This window comes from Hippocampus comes, unplaced genomic scaffold (genome assembly GCF_001891065.2).
Source record: "Hippocampus comes isolate QL1 unplaced genomic scaffold, H_comes_QL1_v1.1 scaffold63, whole genome shotgun sequence".
NCBI lineage: Eukaryota > Metazoa > Chordata > Actinopteri > Syngnathiformes > Syngnathidae > Hippocampus > Hippocampus comes.
In genome coordinates this window covers 812,399-829,659 of record NW_017805987.1, presented here as the reverse complement: position 1 = coordinate 829,659, position 17,261 = coordinate 812,399, and the positions used below count along the sequence as shown (strand labels likewise).

The 17,261-nt window shown below is 41.3% G+C and overlaps 3 protein-coding genes across 6 annotated transcripts in view; 1 reads left to right on the top strand and 2 right to left on the bottom strand.

The window, feature by feature from the left end:
• The window catches only part of zdhhc17 (zDHHC palmitoyltransferase 17), a 19,702-nt gene extending 18,728 nt beyond the window's left edge, over window positions 1-974 (top strand). The window contains 1 exon segment of the mRNA XM_019891765.1: window positions 956-974. Coding sequence (XP_019747324.1) covers window positions 956-974 — 19 coding nt within the window.
• Window positions 939-7,983, bottom strand: csrp2 (cysteine and glycine-rich protein 2). 2 transcript variants are annotated; one of them, XM_019891834.1, is made up of 7 exons: window positions 7,860-7,966; window positions 6,957-6,991; window positions 5,852-5,968; window positions 5,116-5,284; window positions 4,066-4,195; window positions 2,386-2,479; window positions 939-1,422 (listed from the first exon to the last, which is right to left on the bottom strand). In XM_019891834.1, exons 3-7 carry the CDS (start codon window positions 5,961-5,963, stop codon window positions 1,346-1,348), a joined length of 582 nt encoding a protein of 193 aa, XP_019747393.1. In that variant the 5' UTR covers window positions 5,964-5,968; window positions 6,957-6,991; window positions 7,860-7,966; the 3' UTR covers window positions 939-1,345. The 2 variants fall into 2 exon arrangements, with proteins under 2 accessions (XP_019747393.1, XP_019747394.1); XM_019891835.1 differs by lacking the exon at window positions 6,957-6,991 and having other exon boundaries at window positions 7,860-7,983.
• A 205-nt stretch (window positions 7,984-8,188) lies between these two features.
• e2f7 (E2F transcription factor 7) lies at window positions 8,189-14,088 on the bottom strand. 3 transcript variants are annotated; one of them, XM_019891810.1, is made up of 12 exons: window positions 13,859-14,088; window positions 12,929-13,219; window positions 12,692-12,851; window positions 12,252-12,485; window positions 11,723-11,878; window positions 11,518-11,652; window positions 11,294-11,446; window positions 11,138-11,222; window positions 10,224-10,524; window positions 9,832-9,919; window positions 9,433-9,740; window positions 8,189-9,345 (listed from the first exon to the last, which is right to left on the bottom strand). In XM_019891810.1, exons 2-12 carry the CDS (start codon window positions 13,151-13,153, stop codon window positions 9,193-9,195), a joined length of 1,998 nt encoding a protein of 665 aa, XP_019747369.1. In that variant the 5' UTR covers window positions 13,154-13,219; window positions 13,859-14,088; the 3' UTR covers window positions 8,189-9,192. The 3 variants fall into 3 exon arrangements, with proteins under 3 accessions (XP_019747369.1, XP_019747367.1, XP_019747368.1); XM_019891808.1 differs by lacking the exon at window positions 13,859-14,088 and adding an exon at window positions 13,332-13,849; XM_019891809.1 differs by lacking the exon at window positions 13,859-14,088 and adding an exon at window positions 13,332-13,849 and having other exon boundaries at window positions 11,294-11,443.
• Between the last annotated feature and the right edge of the window lie 3,173 nt (window positions 14,089-17,261).

The window sequence follows — 17,261 nt, the reverse complement described above, 5'->3', positions numbered from 1 at the left end:
GGATTCGCATGCTGTCGAGGGGCAACCCCCCCCCCGGCCCCCCCACCCTTGTCACCACTATTAGAGGGAGATGGACAACAAAAACGTCACAAAATCAAAGCACCTCTGGTACCGGTAGAGATGCGGTTGCAGTATCCCCTCTTCACTCTTAGGTTCTTTTATTTACGGATAAGGGAATGTCTTTTTATCAGCGTTCTGGACCGGCAAAAAAAAAAAAAAAGTGTTCCAGGTATATTTATTGAAAACGTATTTATCGATGAGATCCTCCATCATTTCTTGACTTTTTTTTTTTTTTTAAAGATGAGTTGGCTTTTTATATTAAAAGTCTAGCTGTAGCTGTTGGATGGTGTATTTATTACGGATTATAGGAAAGGAAGGTTCATTCCAAGTGTTTGTATCAAAAAGCTGTCCACTTTGATGTATGTTTTTTGTTTTGGTCTGCCTCCAAACTTGCACTGATTTTTTTTTTTTTGTTTGAGGGGGGTGTTACTGAACAAAAGGGCCCCAGCAGCACCTTTTTTCCTCCCCCATTGTTTACTTTCCCTGTATGTGAGGCGAAGTGTAAAGAATGTGTACATAAATAATCCAGATTTTTTTTTTTTTTTGAGGGGGACAAAATGACAAGGACATGAAGAAGTGACTGTAGCTTTTAGTGATGTCCAACACTGGTGTCCCACACTTGCATGTATGATGCCGCCCCCGGGGGCCACTGTATATACTCAGTGTTACGTCTTGGCAAGTGCATTCTCTTCCGTTTTGTTTGATTAACCCTCAAATCCAGTGTTTAGTGAACCCCTCGACTGTGTATTATATTCCATGCTTGTGGACTGTACTCATCCCTTTTTTTTTCTTTTTTTGTATTTTTTAAATGTCACATATGGGTTTGTTATACCACTGGATGTACAAATTGTAAAGCAAAGACACGAGACAAACTTTTTTTTTCTTTTCCTAACAGCAGAAATGTGATCATGTGAGATGGGCCTGGTGTTTTTTTTTTTGTTTTATTTTTCTTAGCCTATCAACACACCAAAAGCAGCCCCGTTTTGCGAATTCTTTCCACAAAAAAAAAGGTCAGTTGTGTTCTGGGGACATACAGCACATATATATTATAAAATACATACACAGGAAAATAGGATATCATTTCCAGTGCCTCTCGCTCTCTCTCTCTGCCCACATCACTTTAACTCCGCTTCAGATGTAAAACATGGGCATGGTTCAGTTTTAATGGCTTTAATAATAAAAGACAGTCAAATGTGAAGTTTTATGTGGATGGGGTGTACTGTTTTATTTGAGAAGGATTAAAAGCAAAAAAAAAAAAAAGCGGCGAGGAATTGCAACAATGTTGTCACTCGGCGTGGACCAGTGCCCCCGCTCCTTGGCCGAAGCCGAATCCTTTCGGGCCAAAGTTCTTGGCATAGCAAGCTGCGGGAGACCAATAAGAAGACGACATTAAGCTAAGGTACAAATTCGAAGCAAATACGACATTGTAAGAAAGCCAAAACAGAGCTGAATTTACTTTTGTTGGAATGCGCCGCGGTGTTAGCATTTTTCGAACTTAGCTTCCGCTAAGCGGCGCATGCGCAGAAAACTGATATGCCCCGATCGTAAAAATGTCAATTTCACGAAACAATTATCATTAAATCTGAGTGGAAATTTACTGGAATCCTTTCTGTGCCCTTTTGTTGAACAGTAAGTGACCCGGTGTTGGTTGAAGCTGAGATGCAACATTCCTGCTCGTCAGGTTTTGCACAAACGTTCAAGCTTTATGTGTTTTTCGAGTGCCCGCATGCGTGCGTGCGCGCGTACGAGTGGCCTTTTCTGTCTTCGTGTTATTATCTCACTTTGGTGTCAGTGAGAGGTTCAAACTGCGTGTTAGTGTGTGAGAACCACCCAAACGCTCGTAAAAATTTGCTGTAGCCGACTGAGTCGAAAATCGGGATTGTTTGCGGGGTTGACAATGAGATGGATCAGAAAACACAGAAACAAAATATTGCATGCCATGTGTGCATTTGATTGATGTCACACACACACGACATAAATTCAATTTCAAGGTCCAGTGATGAAATGTAGGACTCAAGGGTTGCGATATTTATCCTCCATGTGTTACGTTCGTGGTGTATTTTTAAGTCGCTCTCGGTACAGTTGATTGACTTTTGAAAAGCGTTTATCCCAAAAGTCAAAATATGCTTTTACGGTTTTAAAAGCAGATTGCTAAATTACTGTATCATAATAGCAGCACAAGAGAGTCAGCTGAAAAAAAAAAAGTCGCTCGTGACTCCTTTCATTATGTCACTAACCGAGAAACAAACGAAGCCTTGTCTGCCATTTTGTGGCCAATTAGTATTGAGGGTGAAAAAAAAAAAAACAAGAGTTGGACGTTGTCACCTTTGCAGTAGATTTCACCTTCGTTGTCCGTCTGGGTGGTCGACTCCAGGCTCTTGCCGCACTTGGCACAGCGGAAGCAGTTCTTGTGCCATGGCTGTGGGGCACAAACGTGCACACAGGTACATTTTAAAGCAGTTGATAAGAATTTGACAACCAGAAAAAAAAAAAATTTACACGATTACATACTCAGATACGCTTTCCCATTCAAATGCGAATGCACATAATCTGGAGCCTCATTTTGTACATATTGTGATGGGAAAAAAAACAGTCTCAGCATATAGTATGAATGCTGAAATCTGATTGGTTCCTTTCCAGGAAGTACCCAGAAAGTGGAATATGCCTGACAGCTGGTCGGGAAAAAAAACACTCCAATCCAAATCAAAACCTGAAGCCGATATTAAATTGTTGTTGAACATAATATAAATGTCATTCCCGGTGGATGTTTATGAGGAAAATGGATGACCTTTTACGGGGTCAAGTGGCTCCCTGCCCCCGGTTGTGGGTTTTCACTGCTAAAGAAAAGCTTGGTGAGTTTACCGCGTGTCGCACTCTTATTTTACTAATCTATTAAGGACATTCATACTGCCTTGATATGACATTGACACTTTTTTGGGAACTGATATGATATTGCTGTTGGGACGAATGCTTTACTGAGCTGATTGTTGCCTGGATGGATTGCTGTGATTTTTGAATCAAGCCTTTCATGCACCCTGTAAACCGATAACGTGATAAGCTGTCCACTGTAGTAATCGCTGTCCCTCAAAGGGTTCAAGTTGAACACGTAAAAGTAGTCGCAGGTTTGCCTTTGCTCATTTGTAGCGGACTGCAAGTGAAGCCAATGAAAACAAAGATTTGGGAATGTTTGGGTAGGTGTAGTTGTAATTGTAAGACCGAAGTTACAATATTCCAATTAAAAAAAAAAAAAAAGTTAGGTCTTTCGTGTCTTTATTCCCCCCCCAGGACAAAATAAGTCTGAAAAAAATGTCAAGAAAGATGTGAAATATTTTGAGCAACACTAACAACCCCCCGAAAAAAGTTTAAAAAGTTACATTTTTGAGAAAACAGTAAAGATGTGAAATATTTTGAGCAACACTAACAACCCTCCGAAAAAAAGTTAAAAAAGTTACATTTTTGAGAAAACAGTCAAAATTTTCAAGCGAAAACTGAGAAAAAAAATGAAAATAACAAAGGTATTTTTGAGGAAATTCTCCAAACTTTTTGAGGGGGAAAAAAACATTTTGTTCAAGAAAAATATTTCAATTGGTTGGGTGGAATAATTGTTTGATTTTCAAGAAAGAAATGTGAAATATAAAAAAATATATATAAAAAAAAAATGCCAAAATAGATCATACCCCAGCACCACAAAAAAAAAGAAAGACCGTCTTTTTTGTATTGTTTTGTTTTTACGGAAAACTGGTTCAAAGAATTTGGGGACGAGATCATTTTCCAGGATTTTTTTTCACATTTTGGGAGGGGGAAAAAATATATATATATTTCAAGAGAAAAAATATTTTCCAAGAAAATAGTATTTTTTTTGGGTGTGAGAAGCACACGGTATCTTTTTTTTTAAAAATGTCATGCTGTCTTCAACAACAAAAAAAAAAATATTCACTTTTTCGAGAAGAAATGGTCAACATATGGGAATGTGAATTAGTGTTGATGAAGTGGAGGACAAGTCACCTTGCCCGCGCCCATAATCTTCTCTGCGGCGTACACGGAGTCGCCACAGCGAGCGCATTTTTCCGATCCTCCAAATTTTTGGGCGAATTTGGACGGGTTGGGGTTGGTGGTGGGCCTGTGAGACTGCGACCTGTCGGGAGAGAGCGGGAACACAAGACAGAGGCTCTGGAGCTGCACTCGGTGGAGGGTGACTAAGAGTCCACTTGAATGAAGCTCTTTGTGACCCATTGTGAGTCCGGCGCAGCTCGTTACATAAGAAAATGCTTTCATAATAATAACAATAAGCGGCGGATGCCCCAGGATCGGATAAACACGAAAAAGAAAGAAAAGGCATATTTTACAAGATTAAAGTATTGTTATAATATGACATTCAAGTCAAATAATATTTTTTAAATCAAAATATGGTTTCGTTAGGAGTTCTATTTTTTTCAGGGAATTTAAAAAAAACCCGAAAACAAAACGCCATTTTAGAGTGAGGTTGTCTTTTCACAAAGATGATTTAGTAGAAAAGCTATTGAAAATAAAGTTGACTTTTTTCATGAAAATGTTCTTATTTTTATGGGGGAAAAAAAATCATTTTTTAAAAAAAAACTAGATGGAAATAATCATTTTAGAAAAAAAAGCGTTTTCCTTTTTAAAGATTTTTAAGAAATATTTTGAAGAGAATATATTTCATCATTTTATGAAAATCAGATTTTGAAAGTCGCAAATTTGTTTTTTACAAAAGTTTGTTTTTTACATAGCAAAAAAAAAAACACCATATTTTTTGCAGGAATTTTTTTTTGAGAAAGGGAATAAAAAATTTAAATTCTTTTTGGAGGAATTTTTTTTTGGAGAATATTTGTTATTTGATGGGAAAAAAAATGTGCTGAAGAAAACTGTTGTTTAATTTTACAAAAACATGTTTTTGTGCATTTTTTTAATATTATGTTAAAAAAAACTTCTTTCCATAACAACAGACTGAAAGTGGCCTATTATTATTGTCATTATTGTTATTATTATTATTATTATTGTTGAGAATGGGAAGTGACTTGTGAGTGCGTCGCTTACTGCTCCGGTTTGATCCCCAGGCGCTCCCCTCGGTCCATGTTTAGGGTGCCGGCCCCTTGGCCGTAGCCGTAGCCTTTTGGACCGTACTTCTTGCCGTAGCAGGACCTGCAGTAGATCTCTTGGTCGTGGATGCTCACTGTGGTGCTGTCCAGGCCTTTCCTGCACACCACTGACAACATGCACGTGCAGGCACAAGTCGGTTCATTCAATGCGCAAAAGTCTTACTTGGGTTTTTTTTTTTTTTTTAATTAAGTCATTTTTTTGTTTATGTCTTATCTTAGGTTGTTTTTTTTTTTTAAGTAGTCAATATTGTCAGTATTTTTTTTTGGGGTGGTTATGTTAAATAAAATTTACTGTACAATTTTTTTTTTTTTTTTTTTTAATGGAAACCATTGAGTTCGACTGGAAGAGTCTATTGTCAGAGTAGGGGGAAAAAAATGATCGTCCAAGCTCATGAATGTCAATGGGTAGGAAAAAAAAAAAATCGAGAAAAAGGCATGGAGCCAAGGACACAAAGTCCCACGACTCATCATCGGCACGAATGCGACAAGCCCCGTCTTTGTGAGACTTTCAAAGGAAACATCTCGGGTTCTCTGAGCGCATCCCCGGTCGGTCGGTACCGGTCTGTGCGTGAGATCTGTGCGTTTCCATCTGAGATGGTGGGCACAAGTCCATGCTTTCACCCCAGCATGACCTCACTGGAACACAACAACCCGCTTATCTCATAGGTACTCACTGCAGAGAAAGCAGCCCTTATGGAAGCTCTGGCCGTCGCACTGCACCTCCTCGGCGTGGTACACCGTGCCGTGGCATGCCGTGCACTTGTTGCCTCCTCCCCAGTTTGGCATCGTGGCTGAGACAAGATGACAAAATGACCAATGGAAAGCAAAGAGGAGTTGATAACACAAGAGTTTTCTTTTAAATACTTTCTTACCGTATTCCCGTATTAATACGTAATACCGTATTTTCTGCACTATAAGGCGCTTCGGACTAACTATCCTTGCTTGTCTCCTTCTTCCTTCATTTAGTCAGTAGTTAACTATGCTTTTGGTATATTCTTTTGATCATGGCTGTAATTGTCTGTTTGAGTGTGTGTTAGCGAATGCATGTGTCGATTAGTGTCGGGAACCCTTTTACGGTACAATTGTTTCCTGCTATTAATCTTCACTAGATGGCAGAGGAACACTAACAGGGAGACGGCTCAATTGGGACTATAAAGAGACTGCGACACTATATATAAGGCGCAATAGATTTTAGGGCGCACTGTTGGCTTTTGGGAAAATCGGATGCATTTAGGTGCGCCTTATAGTGCGGAAAGTACGGTAAGAGTAATTGATATTTGGCAATGTGCTCATGTTGGACTGAGCAGCCAGAACTTTTTCAAGTCAGACTCTGTGGTTATCGTGACACTTTCCCCTCTTTCCCATGAATGGTGAAAAGCTTTCACCCCAAGTTTTGAAGGCCCTTTTCCAGTTTCTTAGACTTTATCGGCCCTCATGGAAAAATCCTATCCTGCTCACGTGTGTGTTTCCGAGTTCTTTCCTATAGAAATGAGAGTAGGGTGTAGTGACATTCCTTCTGGGTGGAAAAAAAAAAATCTCCATTCCTCACCACCTGGGGCTAAAGAACCGGATAAATTTGACTTAATACCCTGAAGAATTCCTCTGGGAATTGGGGGGTGTCGTGGCGAGCTCGACCGCAGACTCTCAATAAACATTACGTCACAATCGCTCCCTTGATGCCGCGGCACTTGCGTCTGGCTGTAATTACAGACCCTGACCCGCCCCCAAAATGTGTCCATTTGGGCCATTCGAAGACCTTGAGGTGATGACATGACTTACTATGCGATTATCTGGCCAGATGTTGTTGTCTTCCTCTGGATCAACACAATGACAGGTTGACTCAACGGCATAATAGACAACAGAAAAAGTCAAGGGTTCACACTTCACACAAAAACAACTTTTGAAGTTCACCTTTGTGATTTTCAAAATCTAAACACATTGTGTTTGTCCTTTTTTATAACTGAAGCAATGGAGGATGCGTTTAATGAAGTCAAACTAACTCGGTTAATCAAGAGTTTATAAGTTCCTACGGTCGTGAACATTCCACATGTACTGTGGTGGCCGTATCTCAAATCATCTTTGCCCATTGAAATGAAAGGAAATGCTATTAATTGGGTCCAGCCCACCGCAAAACCGTAACAATCGTTTTTGTATAACATCGCAACATTGATAATCAGTTTATTAGCTCGTCTATGGCGATTTGTATTGAGTGCTAGCATTAAGGGAGCCAACTTTTGGAGGGCAAAGCTATGCGGTATGGTTATGTCATTTAGGTGGTATGTATATGATGGTATGTGAATTTAGGTGAATAATTGAAGTACTTACATAAATCTATATTTAAGGCAGTTTGAAACTGCAAGTTGGTCATGATGAGAGCTAAGTCTTTTTGAGTGGTACCTTGTAAAGTTTGAGAACCACTGTTTTATAACATTAAAAGCAATACTGTACTAGCATTCCAATTTATTTGGGCTTGTAGCGCGTTTATGGTCAGAAAGTAATGAAAACTAAGGGAACCGGTTTGTTACTTTCACACCGATTGCGTCACATTACAACTAACGTGTACCATAATAAACATCCATTGGAATAAAACAAATAAAGTAACCCACGTACCTGGAAAGATTCAATAAAACAACTCGACATGTTTACTTAGAAACTGTGTGCAATATAGATACAGTAAAATACCTTCTGGTGGATGTTATTGCAAGCAGGGTCCAGATGTTATGATTGTAAAATTCCAAAGGACGACGTCGCGTCGACTGTGCTTCGCCGTAATGTCTCGGTGACGTACCACAGTGCTCGTTTTCACCTACGGCAAGATGGGCGGGGCTTAGGAGCTGTGAACGTCGAACTGTCGCGTTCAGGGGCCGTCGGATTTTGTAGAAGGGCACAACAGCGTTAAACTACGGGTAAAATATGTCAACGTAATATTTTAACCACCTCAGTGCAATAGAAGGATTTAAAAAAGGATCTTATTTGCCTAACCAGGTAATAAAGAACAAAACACAAAAGACACAGAAATATTACTTTTATTAAAGTATGTGACAGTCATTGTAGGAAAGGCTATGGCCCACAGCTACAGTCAGTTGGTACTAAGGCCAGTTTTGAAGAGCTCATACTTGAAACTAACAGTGCAATAAAACAGTAGAACAAACATACAACAACGCAAAAGTATAAAATGATACAATTTACACAACAATAACTGTACATGGATGAACACGTATGATGGTTGTCCGTGCACGCTTTGGTATGGCCTCCTTAATGGTTCACAGTGGGTTGGTAAATCAGTACATAGCACCGTTATTTTGGGAAAGAGGTTACCATGGTAACTCATCAACAACCTGAAGAAAAATGTGCCAAGACAACTGAAAAACATATATATATAGGCACTTATGTCACAAATGCATCAGTCCATGCATGTTGTTTGCATTCCCCGAAAATAAAACCACGCATCACCTCAAACATCATGAAACTGTACTTTACAGTTATGTAAATACCCCTATGGTAAAAGTCAAAAGAATTCAAGTACCTGAATGCATCGTCAAGTCATGCTTCACTATGAAACATTATGGTAGCTGATACACAGAACACACACAGCCACACAGGCTTTTTTTTCCCATCCCTAACCTTCGTAGTAGTGTATCAAATAAAATACGCCAATCACAGATTCCTTCTCATAACGTGTGTCCAAATGAAGAAACATCCACTTAGTGCTTCAAGTATTCTCTTAAAGTCCCTGTAATCAATATATATTAGCTAAAAAACATAAATAGGAATGATGAAGCATTTGTGATGAGAGGAGAAGGTAGCTTGATTGAAATTTGGAAGAGGAAAATTAAGGCTTTAAATCATGTAGTGGCAAAAGCTACCACAGGATGGCGCCGTTTCACACAAACAACATGGCTTCCCAATTTTTTTTTTTTTAACACGTAATAAATTCATTGTTCAATGTAATTTAATTCCCTAACTTTAAATAGCACCGGTAAAGGCTTTCAAGGTCACTGTTAGCGTTTGACATCTAACAAGGGGATGCGTGGCTGACATCCAGCCTCCTCTGCGCAGAGCCTCGCTTTCGGGCTGTGTGCGCCGCGGTCACACCCTCCACAGTGCCTGGAGTCTGGAAGAAAGACTTTGAGGCGGGCACTGGGATTTCCTTTGGCGTGTGCGGAGTCTATGAAAGGACAATCAGATGAGCAGATCTTTTTAGATTTATTTGAACCCTTAAACAGGGAAGAGTTACGCGTCTAGGTCTCCTTACCAGTGGTTGCGGTGCAGTTGGAGGAAGCGGCACGCCGGTGGCACCCCGCCCGCCCTGTTCTGGCGTGGTAGGTGACGGAATAGGTGACACCTGGCCAAGCTCAGGCGGCAGGCCGTACGGCGCGGCCGCCACCATAAAGCGCGCGGGCAGGTTGAAGCCCACTTGAGCGTCGGTGCCCTGCAGGGGGTAGTGGGAGAGGGCGGCAGACGGCACCAGTACGTAGGGCAGCGCCAGCGGGGGAACGGTGCTTGTGGGGAGATGGGTCGAGGGCTGCCCGGAGGGGAGCAGGAAGTTGAGGCTTTTCAGACCTGGAAAAGGTGGAAAATAAATCTTCCGAATCCATTTTGTATTGTATAATAATTGCATTGTGTGCTCAAATTGAGGGGGGGGTAGGGTTACCTGTATTGTTTGGGACATAGAGGTAGTGTGACGCCTGGGTGCCAGTGACGCTCTCATCTGATGCTTCTGACATCTTTCTTTGCTCTATCTGAAGGATAAATGAACATGAACTTAATTTCCAATGTATGGGGGAGAGAGAGTGTGAGAAAGTCATTCCGAGTTTGATGCCTAAATGGGCTGCGGGAGGAATCGAGGGGGGAAAAAAAAAAAAAGAAATGTTAACTGCTCTAATCATTGTTTTTGATCAATTCTGAAATGAATTGGGTGTGCAAAAATATGCCAGTATGAATAGATTCACATTTATAAACACTCGTAATCAATTGCCAAGCAGGCCAATTCAATATATGCTTTCTTAGGCTCCTAAGAAAATCCGTTTTAGCTTAATGCCTCACCTCTTCGGCTCGCTCAACTCCAGACGGGCTTTTCTTGAATGGCGCTTCCTCCTCTTCCTCCGCGGATTCCCTCCGTCTCTTCCTCGGCTCGGTCGATTCCTCCCTTGGAGACCCGGGGGCCTCCAGAGCACCAACGGCCTTGCTCATCACCTCGGGCTGGTTGTACAGCATGACCATAGAGGCCTGGGATAGGCTGGGTAGATAAGCCAGGCAGTGGGCGGACGAGGACAGCGTAAAAAGCGGCTCTGAGTGTAGGGCGGGAACCAGCAGTGTGGGCTGCGGGATTGGAGGAGCCGGGTTTCTGCAGAGAAAAAGATGGACTTTATTTTGACATTCTGTGGTGCTTTCTAAAGGCACTTAATTAAGAGTATTTGAATTTTGCAGAAATTGGCACAAATGAATTTTGATCTTGAAATATTTAACCACGCGTAAAATATTTACAAAATATTTTCTGCCTTTAAAAACTAAAATGACTATTTAAAATGTATTTTCTATTTTATTTTTTTTTTTATTGTTAACTGCATCACTGAAATACCACGGAAGTTTGGAACCACCAACGTGCGGCAATTTTTTTTTTTTTTTTGCACTGGCAACTGGCGGGGTATTGACTTGCGCAAGTAAAAAAAAAAAAAAAAAATTGTAGCATTTCTCCCACATTTTAGAAATCCGTTCCAAGGTTAAGTAAACATTATTTATTTGTCATATTTATAGTTTTAATATGGCAGCAATGCATGATTTTGTTGTATCTGATATTGATGCTTCCTCCCTAACTCCATTGTGAGAAGTCATTGGCATTATCATTGTCTTATTATTTTTAATGATAACACCTTAATGGTAATTTTGAGCAAGTTAGTTATTTCCAAACTGTGTATCAAACTTGCAAATGAATGTGTCATCATGACCCAAGAACTCACACATTGTGGTTTCCAAATTGCAGTCTGCAGATGGCCTCGCCGGCTCCCGCCTTTCTGGAATAATCCAGCGGCTGAGGTGTAAACGCTGTTGAAGAAAAGTGGGATGAACTCACCGTCGTTTTATAAAAATAACGGCGCGAAAGCGGCATCGCTCACCGTTGATGTCCCCACGCGGGCTACTTGGCGCCGAGCGGATCTGCCGCTGGACGGCCACACACGTCGGGGTGAGGTGAAAAGAGGCGTGGTGTGCCAGTTTAGCTTTCCTGAGGTCCTGAGCTTCAGGTGGGGCGACAGCCACAACAGCATCTGCTATGAAAGGTAAACAGATCTATAAAGTGTGTTCTTAGCAGCTTGATGATCAATAAGTCACAGATGCCCACCAGATTTGTTAAAATCCACCGGTCCCAGCCACCGAAAAGCCGGCTTCCTGCCTCGCTCCTCTCGCACGTGTACTTTCTTTATGAGGCCCAGGCTGGTTAGCACGTTAGCGATATCATAGAGACGTCGTACCTTGGCTGAAAGATAAGCGGGTGTTTAGTTTTATAAAACAGGGAAACAAAGCAACACAGCGGTGCCGGTGCTCACTTTTGTACTTGCCGTGACTGGACAAGTCCTGACTTTCCTCGATGAGAACCTTCGCCGCTGCTTCCAACGTGACCGTCTGCGTCTTGGACACTAGGAAGAGGCTGACGAATTTCTGGCTCATGATACGCAGGGATTTGTCTTTCCTGTTTACAGATGCTGCGAATAACATTGTGAAATTAAAATTGTAAAATAGGGAGAAAAGTTTTGTGAAAAGCCACGTGTACTAAAAAATATTGCTTATCTAATATAATCCTTGAGTGAATGAACTATGTTGAAGTTAGGGAAGTGGTTTCATTTCGTCAAGCCATCGCCATGTCAAAAAAAAAAAAAAAAAAAGGTGAACTATGTTGAAGTTAGGGAAGTAGTTTCATTTAGGCTGGCTATCGCCTTGTCAAAAAAAAAAAGTGAACTATGTTGAAGTTAGGGAAGTAGTTTCATTGAGTCAGGCCATGCCCCCCCCCCCCCAAAAAAAAAAAAAAAAAAAAAAACCCTGCCATCTGACTGCCATCACTACATTGTAGATTCTTACCGTGGCCGTTGTCGTCCTCCCCGCCGCCACCCTCCTGGCTCCGCTCAGGCTCCCTGGTGGCAAGCTCCATGTGCCGATGGTAGCCCTGCTGGCGGCCCTGACGCTGCAGCTCCTGCAGCGTGGCCTCCAGGCGCAGGCGGCCGTGCCACGTGTAGCTGTTCTTAGCCATGCGGCCCACGATCATGAGGGACTCCAGCACGTTGACGATGTCGTAGATGCGCCGCCGCTCCACCCCTGGATAGATAACGGGCGCGCATAAAAATCTACACCAGTGTTCCCCAACCTTTGTTGACTTGAGACATTTTAAATTAGAAAAATGCTACAATACACACACACACCCAAAAACACGTGAGGTGTGTGTGTAGTTGACTACAATCTTCTTCACAGGTTGATTTAAACCAGGAAGTGAAGGTACCATTGTAATTACCATTGTTTTTTACCTAAACTGGTCGCTATCTCATCCAGGGAGATTGAGATTGGTTTGTCAGGAGGTGGATAATCCGGGTAGAGAGCCAGGAATTTTTGGCAAAGAAGACCCAAGCTCTTCTGCTTCCTGCTCGGTTTCTTCTCTGCATCGTCATCCTCTTCCACCGCTTCAAACTGTAAGAAAACATGTATTTTATTTCAGAGTTCAGTTTTAATAGAAGTCTTGATGACTTTCGAAGCAAATCTCTCACCTGGACTTCAGCTGCCCCGCTATCGTCTTTGGCAATAGCCGTACTTTCCGATTCGTTCTCGATCGGCCTAAAGAGGAATTTCCTCATCTCGCGGTTTCGGATGTCGGGACTGGCGGCGTTGATCAGCATCTTCAGGTTGGCCGTGGGCGACCAGGGCTCGGCCTCAGCGGTGTGTTTGATAGGCGTGACGTGGCCCGCGTCCGGGGTGCCGCCTTTCCACTTCATCACGGGTATGCACGGCTCTGCAGACTTCGTTGGGGTGGATTTCCTCCACACTGTGAATATATTTTCCTGCAACAGAGACAATTTTCAGACTGCGATTGTATTTTTCCTCCATTGCCTTATATGGAAGTACGTTTCAAACACTTTCTTCCCCAATTTCCTCATTATCTGTCAGACTTACCTTCTGTTCACTTTTTCTTGAACTTGTAAGATCCTTGAGTGCAAGACATTCTACTTCCATTTTTTTTGGGGGGGGGGGAACCTACATAACAGTACAAACAATATCAGTTGGTGGTAAAAATCTGGAGATGTTAAAAATAACCCAAGGAAAAAAAAACCCTCCAAGAGGGCATCTGAATTTGGCGCAAAGCTAACTAGCTCCTTGGAAGCGCTCTTCTTTATCCAAACTTAAACGTTCACCAATGTAAGTAAGTACTTTAAGTTACTCATTTATCGCATATACGGTCACTATACGTTTTTAATCAGCACTTAGATCACATACTGGTTATGTAACTTAAAAGGAAACTCGTCCCTAGTCACTCCAATGACTCAGGAAACACACTAGGTCGACCATAACTTCACATGTTATTCTGATCGTAAAGTAAAGTAGCCAATATCTTTCAATTGTCGACATCGTTGGATAATTACGCAATATTGGCGCTTCGTCCAAACTTAAATCAGGCGTTAGAAGCTGAAAATGTCCCCCACCTTGGCGCTCTTTGAGTCGTCAAAGCCAAGACTCGGTCCTCTTCAAGAAAGTCAACGTCCTGTCCGCTCGTCAACCCGCCATCGCAGATAATTTTCCCTCTTAAAAATAAACGGCCAGCCCCAGAAAAGAACTACCTGTCCCGGTGAAGGAATTTGCGCACTGTCCCATGGAGACTCAAGCATCACCCGCTCAAGCTTGCTTTCTGGCGCTCTTCGGCATCTGGGGCCAGACCGCCAATCGGAGTAGAGCTTGATGTGACGTCACGTAAACGCAGGCCAATTGGAGAGGCCGTACTTGCCTTCTCCCCAATGGTTTTCACCAATGGGCGCGAACCGCCGACCACGCCTCTCGAGAGTTGTGTTGGCGGGGCAACAGGCGCGCTGCCGCAAAGCTTGTCCACCAACGAAGAGGTCTCACAAGATCAAATAACAAAGGAGACATTAAAAGAGACGTTGGTCTTCATATTTATATGATTCGACTTAATATTAGTCGGCTTATAAATACAGTGTATGCTAATGTTTTTATTGCTATTGATAAAATAATATTAGTTGTTTTTAAGAGTTACTCTACTAGTTTATTTATAAACGTTTCGTGTTTATGATAATTTTTTTAATCACCGCATGTGATTTGTCTTTGAATCGTATCTTATTATGTATTTGATGAATGTATTGTATCATTACTTTTGTTATGGAATACTTTGTTTGATTGCCATTGCTTTTTTCTCTCTCCATTTTTCTTGTTATACAATTTAATTTTGTTTGTGTTTATTGTCGTATTTTATTTTGTAGTCTGTTGTGATGATGATGATGATGATGATGATAATAGTTTTTAAATGTAATTTATTATTTCTGGATTACTTATTTGATATACATTATTGTACTTGTTATTGCGTGATTATTCATGATGTTATATGGCATATTATTTATATGTTTGGAAGTTATGTTATTCTTTTTTGGTGGGGGGGATTACATTGGTGGAATTTTACGCTTCTAAAATCAATACAAAATCTATTATTGGAGCTGTTAAATGAGAAAACTCAGTGAGACAATTACATATTATTATTTAGTCCTTCATATTCAGGAATATCACCACAAGAATTGACACTTAATGTCATTAAAGGTTCCTAATAAGGAAGCAGAAGCGTGTAGCGCAGAAACGTGTACCAACATGATATCAGAGTTCAGTACAGTATTCCGATTTTGCGGAATATTTCGGGATTTTTGTTATGTTTTGTTTTGTTTGGTTTTTCTACCAGCCGAGCAAAGCATCGCAACAATAGACGATCTTTGTTTGACCATCAACAAACTTGTGCTCATGTGTGTCGCCGCAAACACTACCAACCTCCCTCCAAACGTGGTATTAATTTGTGTCTTTTTCACTTTATGGCAGTGGGCTGTTGTTTCTGCAATAAAATGATCGTTTCTCCTGAAAGAGACAGATGGAAGGAGGAGGAGATGGGCTGCTGGGGGCGTGCAGTGGCGCTAAAAGTGCAGGGGTCGCAGCGGCAAAAATGCGCTGAAAGAGGGGGGTCCCGCCCTGTATGCAAACAGAACTTGAACAGCAACCTCCAATACACACACACACACAAAACTAAATGAGCGCTTTAAATCAGGTTGTATGCAGAGCGAAGACGTGATTGCAAGCATGAAAGACCCTTCCCCCTTTTAAATTGGAGTGAAGGTAGACAAGTTGGAACAAGTCAACTTAAGTCTGTCGTTCTCAATGTATGAAGAATTATATGAATATCAGTTGTCAAAGTATGAGGAATTCATATTGAGTTGTGCAAATGGACGGGAACAGTGTGTACTCAACAATGTACTTGAGTATCAGAAGTAAAACTTTTTTTTAATGAGTGGCTATTTATTTTTACCAATTAGTTTATTAACCTGCAGTTAAAAATCTGCTTGTTGTTTCATGAGTGGATCGGCCATTACATCAACCAGGAATTGATTCCGATTTTAATTTGTAGATTTACAAAGCTTGTTAGGGTAATATAATGGAGTGAAAATGTAGCACTTTTAAGGCCTTTAAAAAGTGCCTTTATTAAAGCTTATGGCAATAAATGTGACCATGAAATCAAAATGTTTACAGACTTTTCAAACAGAACGTGCCAGTAATTTACTTATGTAAATACTGTAACACGAACAATGTTAGAGTGGATTTTTTTTTTTTTGTGTGTCGTCTGGCCAGTTGAACTAATCACAAAAAAAACAAGCCATAACAGTGACCACATGAATGAAATGCAAATCTTTTCACTTATGTTTCACTTCATCATTAAATAAACCATTTGCATGTCAAAACCCCACAGAGAATGACTGTGAGTCTTGTAAAAATAGTCCTTCCTCATCAGCAGTGTGTGAGTAATGGACTTTAGTTGCCCGCCAATTTAGAATTCTGACTCATAGAATAGTACAAGCGCTTTTAAGTCCCACATTGGGGGAATGTGGTTTTACAGCAATAAGTCACACAGATGAACATCAAAACATCCAAAAGCATGCATCCTCATATTTATGACACCGGGCAATGTGAAGGAGCAACATTTTGTTAAAACATCAACATTGGATTGAATGAAGATGGAAAGCAATTGATAAAGTAAAATATGCAGACTCACTAAAATGTGTAAAGCAGATTTGGGATCTAATTTAGTTGTAGTTTTACTTTTACTTCCCTGCTATTCAACAAATTCCTTGCAACACTCAGAGCTGAAGGCCGCCATTTATTTAAAATGACATCGGTAGCCTAACGGGACATGTTTCTTAGTGTCTCTTTCAGGGTGGGATGTGTATTGTCTTCTGAAGTTGCTAATTGCATGTTCTCATAAACCGGCTGGGCAGGTTGCACCTTGTCCCATTGATTCATTTTCTGATACGCTTATCCTCAACAGGGGGTCACGGGGCATGCTGGAGCCTATCCCAGCTGTCATCGGGCAGGAGCTGGTTGCCAGCCAGTCTCCGGGTAGAACAACTCCACAGATAAAACCAGGAGCCGGAATCGAACCCTCCACCTCCGTACTGTGAAGCTGACACGCTCACCAGTTGTCCACCCAGCCGTGCAACTTTATCCCACACTTTTTGTTTAGTTCATCCAACAGCGGGATTATGACGTAATCCATTTTGAGTTATTTTTGAACAAGGTAAAAATCCCTCAATTCAAAACTGGTTGTTTTATCTACTCAAAACGGGTACAGTATTTGCATTATGCGGTATTTTGAATCGAGCGTTTGGTTGACGTACGTGCGTGCGCGTGACGTCATCGCATCTCACGTCGATAGCCTTCCATCAAGCTACCTGAGACTTGACGTACACACAATGGGGTCCAGGTTCCATGAGCACAAAAATCACCGCCGGGAGAAATATATTCACTTGGCGAGGTACATTGATGAGTTTGTTACCAGTACATATG

Bases quoted from the DNA above. Each gene is read 5' to 3' on its own strand.
- csrp2 (XM_019891835.1), bottom strand. From the start codon at position 5,963: ATGCCAAACTGGGGAGGAGGCAACAAGTGCACGGCATGCCACGGCACG. The intron at 4,196-5,115 runs GTAAGCGACGCA...CTCTCCCGACAG, and splicing joins CTGGGGATCAAACCGGAGCA to GTCGCAGTCTCACAGGCCCA. The intron at 1,423-2,385 runs GTGACAACGTCC...GGTCTCCCGCAG, and splicing joins AGGTGAAATCTACTGCAAAG to CTTGCTATGCCAAGAACTTT.
- e2f7 (XM_019891808.1), bottom strand. From the start codon at position 13,391: ATGGAAGTAGAATGTCTTGCACTCAAGGATCTTACAAGTTCAAGAAAA. The intron at 11,447-11,517 runs GTGGGCATCTGT...TACCTTTCATAG, and splicing joins GGTGGATTTTAACAAATCTG to CAGATGCTGTTGTGGCTGTC. The intron at 9,920-10,223 runs GTGAGGCATTAA...TTTATCCTTCAG, and splicing joins GAGTTGAGCGAGCCGAAGAG to ATAGAGCAAAGAAAGATGTC.